We start from the raw sequence: 10,333 nt of genomic DNA, 5'->3' as shown, positions 1-10,333 counted from the left end.
AAAAAAAAAAAAAAGAAAAAAAAAAATAAATAAAAGGAAAGAAAAGAAAGAAATGCTATGAAAGAATACATAAAAAATTAAAATAGCATCAACCCATTTGAAGAAAAAGTCAAGCACAGAATTAATCCATATGGAAGCAGGAGGTAAGTGATTGCTGAGGAAAATACTGGCGTTTAGGGTCTACTCTTCACCTGATTGTTTTCAATATAAATATAGTTTTGTTCAAGAAAAACATTTGACCTTTTATTGTGTAAATTTAATTTTGGGGGTTTTCGTGGGTCGTATAATGCTGGATGCCTTGGATGCTACTGTCTGTCAGTGACTTTCTCCTATAGCAGCTGAGCTGATTCTCATGTCTATGTCTATACTAGCTAGCTCTCTCTTCCCCCCGTCGGCTCTCAGTTGGCCTGACGTCTAGATCCCTGCCTCTCTGATCCTCCCCACATTGTGCAATCTGTTCAGGGATGGGAAACCAGAGAGCCAAGTTTGTGGGAATCCTGTGAAATGCATTACTGAGTAAAACAAGTAAGAATCTCTACACTAAAGTGCAAACTGCAGGCTTGACAGCTCTGGGACCTTTTGTCCTCCATGAAAGGTTAAAGTTGCTAGAAGTTTGTTTTTCTTAAATATTAAAATAGTTTCATGATTAAGTCTAAATTACAAATTGTGGTCACCTGCAACACATGTTTATGAACACTAAATCTCAAAAGATAAAATTACTCATAAAGGAGAGTAATTACAATGAGAGCACTTGAGTTTTTCCTTAAAGAACTTTTAATATCCCCTTAAATTGTACATCTTATACATGTTATTAATTGTTATGAATTTATCTCATATTCTTCTTACCGAGAGTATCTTTAATGAGGATTTCAAGCTTCTGCCCCATGTTGGGTCCTCTCTCATCTCTTGGATTCTGTACCCGATTTACAATCTCTTGCTTGATGGAGTTGATTACAAACAATAAATTATCTGTAAGACAGAACAAAACACCTGGAATATGTCACTACCATGAAAGACTTTCCTTTTAATTATGTAATAACAGATAATTAAGAAATGGAGAATGTGTAAGAAAGCATTAAGCAGTGATGATTATAAGCAGCTCCTATCCAAAGAGACTTAATTTCAAATGATGTGGCACTTGTTTTTTAAAAGTATCTCAAGATTAGCCAGGTGCAGTGGCTCACACCTGTAATCCCAACACTTCGGGAGACCAAGGCAGGTGGATTGCATGAGGTCAGGAGTTCGAGACCAGCCTGGCCAAACAGTGAAACCCTGTGTCTAATAAAACCACAAAAATTAGCCAGGTGTGGTGGCATGTGCCTATAGTCACAGCTATTCCAGAGGCTGAGGCAGGAGAATTACCCTAACCTAGGGGGTGGAGGTTGCAGTGAGCCAAGATCTTGCCACTGCACTCCAGCCTGGGCGAGAGAGCAAGACTCCATCTCAAAAAACAACAACAACAGCAGCATCAAACAACAACAACAACAAAACCCTCAAGATTACTGGGTATGCACTTTTGATAACACACCGTAGCCAGGTGTGGTGGTGTGCACCTGTAGTCCCAGCTACTTGGGAGGCTGAGGCAGGAGAATGGCTTTAGCCCAGGAGTTGCAGGCAGTTGCACTAGGATGGTGACTGTGAATAGCCGCTGTGCTCCAGCCTAGGTACCACAGTGAGACCCCCCCTCCAACTAAAAAAAACGGCAAGGAAAAAAGACAACACACTGTAGACATGCATCGATGTCCACTATCCTGTAAGCAACTTGCCCTACTTGTCTTCATTGCTTTAAGACCTGATAGTGCCTGCTATATTGAATCATAGGACCTTAGTAAATATTTATTAAATAAATCAAACCAAGTCCCTCAAAAACAAAAGCTTTAAAAACAGATTTCCCCACCTTGAAAAGCTTCAAAACAAAACAGAACAAAAAGCAAGTTAAGGCCGGGCACGGTGGCTCACACCTGTAACCCCAGCACTTTGGGAGGCCAAGGCAGGAGGATCACAGGGTCAGGAGATAGAGACCATCCTGGCTAACACGGTGAAATGCTGTATCTACTAAAAATACAAAAAATTAGTTGGGTGTGGTGGTGGGTGCCTGTAGTCCCAGCTACTCAGGAGGCTGAGGCAGAAGAATGGCGTGAACTCAAGAGGCAGAGCTTGCAGTGAGCCGAGATCACACCACTGCACTCCAGACTGGGTGACAGAGCAAGACTCTGTCTCAAAAAAAAAAAAAAAAAAAAAAAAAAAGCAAGTTAACTCAATGTAAGTAAAGGAGGGAAATAATAATAAAGAACAGAAATGTATGTAACAGTAAACAAATACACAATAAGGAAAATTAACAAAGCCAAAAGCTGGTTCTTTGAAATGATCAACAATACTGACAACCCCCCACCCAGGTAGATCCATCATGAAAAATAAGAGACAACATCAATCACTCACATCTGTAACGACAAAGGTGTTATCACTTTAGAATCTATAGATATTAAAAGGATAATAAGAAACTATGGTGCTAACAAATTTAACGACTTGGGTGAAATGAACAAATTTCTTGAAAACACAATTTAAAATCCATATAAGAAGCCAGGAAGGCCGGGTGCGGTGGCTCACGCCTGTAATCCCAGCACTTTGGGAGGCCGAGGCAGGTGGATCACCCGAGGTCAGAAGTTCAAGACCAGCCTAGCCAACATGATGAAACCACATCTCTAATAAAATATAAAAATTAGCTGGGCTTAGTGGCAGGTGCCTGTAATCTCAGCTACTCAGGAGGCTGAGGCAAGAAAATCGCCTGAACCTGGGAGGCGGAGGTTACGGTGAGCTGTGATTACACCACTGCACTCCAGCCTGGGCAACAAGCAAGACTCCGTCTCAAAAAAAAAAAAAAAAAAAAAAAAAGAAGAGGCTCAGGCACGGTGGCTCACATCTGTAATCCCAGCACTTTGGGAGGCCGAGACAGGTAGATCACTTGAGGCCAGGCGTTCCAGACCAGCCTGGCCAACACAGTGAAACCCCATCTATACTAAAAATAAAAATAATTAGCCAGGCATGGTGGCACATGCCTGTAATCCCAGCTACTCAGGAGACTGAGGCATGAGAATTGCCTGAACCTGGGAGGCAGAGGTTGCAGTGAGCTGAGATCATGCTACCACACTCCAGCCTGAGCAACAGAGTGAGACACTGTCTCAAAAAAAAAAAAGAAAGAAAGAAAAAGAAAATCCATACAAGAAGAAATAAAGCATCTGAATAGCTTTTTCTAGTAAAGAATTGAAATTACCAAATATCTTCCCCAAAAAAAGAACCTAGAAGGTTTTAATAGCAAATTCTATCATAGATACAATGAAGAAATAAAATTGATCTTATAAAACTTTGTCAAACAAAAAAGAAAAAGAGATCATGGTCCAATTAATTCTATAAGGCCAGTATAGCCCTAATACTAAAACCTTATAAAACAAGAAAATAAAAATCATAGACCAATATCCCTCTTGAATGTAGACATAAAATCCTTAACAAAGCATTAACAATGGAATCCAACATATAATATTAGAATAGAATAATATGAAATATTAGCAATAAATTCCAATATAAAAAGGAAGATATATCATAACCAAGTAGTGTTTATTCCAAGAATGCAAGGTTGGCTTAACATCCAAATATTAACAAATGTAACTGGCCACTTTAACAGGTGAATATGTGATGTATTAACAAAATAAAAGAGAATAATACATGATTGTTCCAATAGATGCAAAAAAATCAACACCCATTCATAATAAACAAAACTAGAAATAGAAGGAAATTTTCTCAAAATGATAAAGGGCATCTCATCTACAAAAAAGCACAACACAAACATCATACCTAAGATAAAATGTTTCCCCTGAGATTGTAAACAAGGCAATCACCACTCTATTTAATATTGTGGCTGTTCTAGACATTTTGATAAGGCAGAAAAACAAAAGCCATAAAGATCAGAAAGGAAGAAATAAAACCATTCCTATTTGCAGATGATGACTCTGTCAGCAGAAAATCCCACGGAATCTACATACCTACTACTGGAACTAAGAGTAATACACAAAAATATGTTTTATATATTAATACCAAAGAACTCAAAAATAAAATTTCAAAAGCAATTCCATTTACAGAAGCACTAAAAAACATAAAATACTCAGGACTACATCTAATAAAAGATGTTCAAGCACTCTACACTCAACACTGTAAAAGACGGCAGACAGAAACTAAAGAAGACTTAGCTAGATAGAGATACCAGGTCCATGGATTGGAAAACTCCATTTTAAGATAGTAATTCTCTCCAAATAGATCTAAAGATTCAAAGCAATCCCAATTAAAATTCCAGTAAGCTTTTCTGTAAAAGCTGATAAAGTAATTTGAAAATCTATATAGACATGCAAAAGACCTGTAATAGCCAAAACAGATTTAAATAAAAAGAGCAAAATTGGAGGTCTAACAAGAACTAGCCCTACCTAACTTAAAGATTTACAGTAATCAAGACAGTTCTGTACAGTGATCAAGACAATTTTCTATCTACATGACTGGGCGCAATGGCTCATGCCTGTAATCCCAGCTCTTTGGGAGGCCAAGATGGGATGACAGCTTGAGCCCAGGAGTTCGAGGCAAGACAGCGAGACCCCATCTATGTTTTTTTTTAATCTTTTTTCTTTTTTATAAATAATTTAAATAGAGACAGGGGTCTCACTATGTTGGCCAGGTTGGTCTTGAACTCTTGGCCTCAAGCAATCATGCAATCCTCCCAATTGACCTCCCAAAGTGCTAGGATTACAGGCATGAGCCACCATGCCCAGCCCCGTCTCTATTAAAAAAAAAAAAAAAAGTTTTGTATCCACATAAAGGAAGATAAATGTATCAATGAAACAGAATACAATATCTAGAAGTAAACCCATAAATATATGGTCTATTGACTGAACAAAGGTGCAAAAACAATTCAATGGGGAAGGGAAAGTCTTTTCAATGTATGGTGCTTGATCAACCAGATATTTATATGGGAAAATATGAACATCATCTTTTACCTTATGCCATATGCAAAAATTGACCTAAAATAGATCATAAGCCTAAATGCAAAACCTAAAACTATGTAAATGCTAAGAAAAAAAAATACAAGAAAAGATTTGTAAATGCTGGAGTTGGCAAAGGTTTCTTACAACACAAAACATCATGAAATGTAAAAAAAACTGACAAATTGATTCATCAAAATTAAAAATGTTTGATCTTTGAAAGATGCCAATGAGGGCCAGGTGTGGTGGCTCATGCCTGTAATCCCACCCAGCACTTTGGGAGGCCGAGGCGGGTGGATCACTTGAGGCCAGGAGTTCGAAACCAGCCTCGCCAACATGGCATAACCCTGTCTCTACTAAAATTACAAAAATCAGGCCAGGTGCCGTGGCTCACGCCTGTAATCCCAGCACTTTGGGAGGCTGAGGCAGGCGGATCACGAGGTCAGGAGATCGAGACCATCCTGGCTAACATGGTGAAACCTTGTCTCTACTAAAAATACAAAAAAATTAGCTGGGCGTGGTGGCAGTCGCCTGTAGTCCCAGCTACTCAGGAGGCTGAGGCAGGAGAATGGCGTGAACCCAGGCGGCGGAGCTTGCAGTGAGCCAAGGTGGTGCCACTGCACTCCAGCCTGGGCAACAGAGTGAGACTTCGTCTCAAAAAAAAAAAAAAAAAAAAAAAAAAAAAAAAAAAAAAAAAAAAAAAAAAAAAAAAAAAATCAGTTGGGTGTGGTGGTGCACTCCTGTAATCCCAGCTATTTGGGAGGCTGAGGCACGAGAATCGCTTGAACCTGGGAGGCAGAGGTTGCAGTGAGCTGAGATCGCACCATTGGACTCCAGTCTGGACAACAGAGTGAGGAAAGATAAGAAAGACAGAAAGATGGAAGGAGAGGGAGGGGAGGGGAGCAGAAGAGAGGGAGATAAAAAGAGAGAAAGAGAGAGAGAGGGAGAGAGAGAGAGACAGAGAAAGAGAGAGGAGAGAGAGAAGGAAGGAAGGAAGCAAGGAAGGAGGGAGGGGGGGGAGGGAGGGAAGGAGGAAGAGGGAAAGGAAAGGAAAGGAAAGAAAAGGAAAGGAAAGGAAAGGGAAAGGGGAAAAGGAAAGGAAAAAGGAAAAGAAAAAGGAAAAGGAAAGGAAAAGATGCCAATGAGGAAAGCAAAAAGCCAAGCCAAAGAACTTATATCCAGAATAAAGAACATTTATTTATTTACTTACTTTTTTTTTTCTTTTTTTGAGACAGAGTTTCACTCTTGTTGCCCAGGCTGGAGTGCAATGGCACAATCTCAGCTCACTGCAACCACACCTCCCAGATTCAAGTGATTCTCCTGCCTCAGCCCCATGAGTAGCTAGGATTACAGGTGCCCACCACCAAGCCTGGCTAATTTTTTGTATTTTTAGTAGAGACGGGATTTCACTATGTTGGCCAGACTGGTCTCGAACTCCTGACCTCAGGTGATCGACCCATCTCAGCCTCCCAAAGTGCTAAGATTACAGGTATGAGCCACTGCGACCGGCCCAGAATAAAGAAACTTTAGAAGAGAAACCAATTTTTTTAAATGGCAAAATATTTGAACAGACACTTCACAAAAGAAAACATGAACAGCCAATAAGCACAGGAAAGAGGCTCAATGTTATTAATCAGAGAAATGAAAAGTTAAGACCACAATGAGATACCATCAGACACCCATTAGATTTGTAAAAATAAGAAGATAGGCCCTGCCATGTGTTGGCAAGGCTGTGGACCAACTAGAACCCTCCTACACTGTTTTTAAGAATGCAAAACGGCACAGTCAGTTTGGAAAACAGTTTCGCAGTTTCTTATAAAAGTAAATATACACTTATCTTATGAATCAATCATTCTACATCTGGGTATTTAACCAACAGAAATTAAAACATATGTCTACATATGAGTACTTGTACACAAATACTCATAGCCCCGTGGTTATAGCCAAAAACTTGAAACAACCTAAGTATCCATCAACAGGTGAAGAGATAAATAAATTGTAGTACATCCATACAATGGAATACTAGTTAGCAATAAAAAGGATCTAACTATTAATACAGGTAACAACATGGAGGAATTTTTAAATAATTATGCTGAGTGAAAGTAGCCAGGCAAAAATGTAAACATATTGTGATTCCATTAATGTAACATCTTAGAAAAATGTAAATTACTCTATAGTGACAGAAAGCAGATTGAGGCTATCCAGGGATAGGACTGGAGAGCAGAATGACTTATAAAGGGGCACTAGGAATCTTTTGGAGGTAATGGAAATATTCATTATCTTGATTGTTTTACATATGTATGCATATATAAACCAATCAAATTATACTCTTTCAATGTGTAGAGGTACTGTACTTCAATTATACCTCGGTAAAGCTGTGAGGAAAACACATTTTTTATTTCAGCACACAGGATTCCTATAGTCTGAAATTAATCTCTACCTCTTGGTGATTTGAGGTTTTTGTTCTGTTTTTAAAGAGATGGGGTATTTCTTGATCATCCAGGCTGGTCTCAAACAATCCTCCCACCTCAGCCTCCTGAGTAACTGGGATTACAGAAGCATGCCACAATGCCTGGTGTAAAAACCAGTGATTTGTTATTCTTCATCTAGCAATACTGAGAAGGGGCCAATCTAAACTGCAGTTGAAGAGGAAAGTGAGAGGGACAATTTTAAACTACATTCAGGGGCCGGGTACGGTGGCTCATGCCTGTAATCCCAGCACTTTGGGAGGCCAAGGCAGGCAGATTACCTGAGGTCGGGAGTTCGACACCAGCCTGACCAACATGAAGAAACCCTGTCTCTACTAAAAATACAAAATTAGCCAGGCGTAGTGGTACATGCCTGTAACTCCAGCTACTCGGGAGGCTTGAGGCAAGAGAATCGCTTGAACCCAGGAGGTGGAGGTTGCGGTGAGCCGAGATCACGCCATTGCACTCCAGCCTGGGCAACAAGAGTGAAACTCCGTCTCAAAAAAAAAAAAAAGAAAAGAAAAAGAAAAAACACTATAAAATCTAAAGTAAAACTGAGCAGAATAGCTCTTCTCAAGCCTTGACAGTGTCCAAGCACATTATGGGGCAGGGAGAGAAAAGGGAAAGGGCTCTCATGCTACCACAAACCTCTGGTTTAGGAAATAGAAGCACCTGGCTCTCGGAAATTGAGTCCAAACATTCAACTCATAAACAGATCCTCCTCCTCTGATGCCATATTCATCAAGGGATTTTCTGGTTTTAATGTTTCCATATAGCTTTTCTTAGGGACAAAATACGTCAGTCAGGGTGAAGAGCTAACAGTTCTATTTCTCATTCTGAGTCAACAAGTTTCCACAGGATTCACACAGCAGTCTCCAGTGAGCTTTGGCAGGAGGAATCAATAGAAGGAAGTCTGGTGGGATAGGATGAGATGAGTAGTATAGTGGGCCCCTGAAGCTAGTCCCTGGAACAATGCCAGTTCATGACATATTAAAAATGATAAAGACAACATAGTACATTTTTCATAAATCTAAATTTATTTTCTATTATGAGATTATGCCCTTCTCAAATTTTTAATACTAAAATATCCTTCCTTATATGAAATTATAGTAATAGTAGATGATGTTCTTTTTAATGTTCTCACTTGGCAAAATATAAAGTTGGTAAGCCTATGTTCTCAAGTCTCAGAATCTTTTTCAAATTGTAAATCACAAATTCTAGAAACTATTGGGCTGATAGGTAATGGATAATAAGTGTTCCACAAAGAAGTAACAGAGTGACTTCCAGATATCTAGAAGGAGGCCAGGGCACCATTAACAGAGCTCAAGGCCAAAATGTTTCAATAGTAAGAAAGAACAATAGGAAAATGGATAGCTTTGCATTTCAACACACCAACAATTATTTTATCTAATTCATTTACTGAGTGGCTATTAAATAAAACATAAGTTCATTTCATAAGCTGAAAACTTTACAGTTGGAAATTCTTTTTCTGCCCTCACCAAAGGAAACAAAATAATCAAGATAAAGGATTAAGAAAAACTGCACAGTTTATTGAACATCTATGTGCCAGACATGCTAAACTTAAGAAAACCGCTAGAAACAAATAATTGGTCGTTGTTCACACTGCTTCACTTTCAGATTCAACTTGCCCAAAAGAACTACACATTGAAGAGGACAATTTTTGAGGCAAAGGAATACACTAACTCTTATAACACCAGGCTTAAACAAAATAAGAGAGAAGGTAGGTGTTCTTATCACAGAAGATCAAAACCAGAGCTTCCCATACCTCTGAAGTGCTGTAAAAGGGTTCTAGATGTGTTAAGATAATTATCCCCTCAGCTCATCGGGACCTCCTCCCATGAGCAGCCTACTCTTGTTATATTCCGTGATGCCTCAGAGATGGTAATTTTCTACATGTGCTACAATGTGAAATGCTGAGAAGCACTTTGGTTTAGATCAAAGCCAGCAGTTCCTGAATAAGTGCTAGAATGGTTCCATTAAGAATAATCTTGGCCTGGGTGCAGTGGCTCATGCCTGTAATCTCGGCACTTTGGGAGGCCAAGGCAGGTGGATCATCTGAGGTCAGGAGTTCGAAACCAGCCTTGCCAACATGGTGAAACCCTGTCTCTACTAAAAATACAAAAATTAGCCGGGTGTAGCACGCAGGCCTGTAGTCCCAGCTATTCGGGAGGCTGAGGCAGGAGAACTGCTTGAACCTGGGAAGCAGAGGTTGCAGTTAGCCGAGATCGCGCCACTGCACTCCAGCCTGGGCAACAGGGTGAGACTCCGTCTCAAAATAAAAAGAAAAAAAAATGAATAATCTTGGCTGGGTGCAGCGGCTCATGCCTGTAATCCCAAGTGGCTCATGCCTGTAATCCCAGCACTTTGGGAGGTTGAGGTAGGCAGATTGCTTGGGCCCACGAATTTGGGACCAGACTGGGCAACACAGTAGAAACCCCACCTCTATGAAAAATGCAAAAAATTAGCCAGGCGTGGTAGCACACTCCTGTATTCCCAGATACCCGGGAGGCTGCAGTGGGAGGATCACCTGAGCCCAGAAGGTAGAGGCTGCAATGAACTGTGATCACACTACTGCACTCTAGCCTGGGCAACAGAGTAAGATCCTGTCTCACACACCAAAAGAGAATGATCTGAGAAGTGTTAAAAATATGGATTCTTGAGTTCTACTTGTACACTTCTAATTCAGAAGATCTGTAGAGAAGTCTAGAAATGTGTATTTTAACCAAGTACACAGACAATTCCAATGAGCAATCAAATCTGAAAAACACAGGTCTAAATTATTCATACGAAGCCTAAAATGTCATTATTCAATTTAGGGAAAAT

The 10,333-nt window shown here is 39.8% G+C and overlaps 1 protein-coding gene across 6 annotated transcripts in view; it reads right to left on the bottom strand.

Annotated features, from left to right (window-relative positions):
- CREBRF (CREB3 regulatory factor) overlaps positions 1-10,333 on the bottom strand; it is an 88,141-nt gene that overhangs the window by 18,914 nt on the left and 58,894 nt on the right. For all 6 annotated transcript variants that reach the window (XM_032158644.2, XM_032158646.2, XM_058440150.1 and 3 more), the window contains one exon: positions 847-969. In XM_032158644.2, the coding sequence (XP_032014535.1) occupies positions 847-969 (123 nt within the window). The remainder of the gene's footprint in view (positions 1-846; positions 970-10,333) is intronic.

Source organism: Hylobates moloch, unplaced genomic scaffold (genome assembly GCF_009828535.3).
Source record: "Hylobates moloch isolate HMO894 unplaced genomic scaffold, HMol_V3 SCAFFOLD_6, whole genome shotgun sequence".
Taxonomy (NCBI): Eukaryota; Metazoa; Chordata; class Mammalia; order Primates; family Hylobatidae; genus Hylobates; species Hylobates moloch.
Note: the sequence above shows the minus strand (reverse complement) of the source record. Positions and strands in the feature narration are given on the sequence as shown.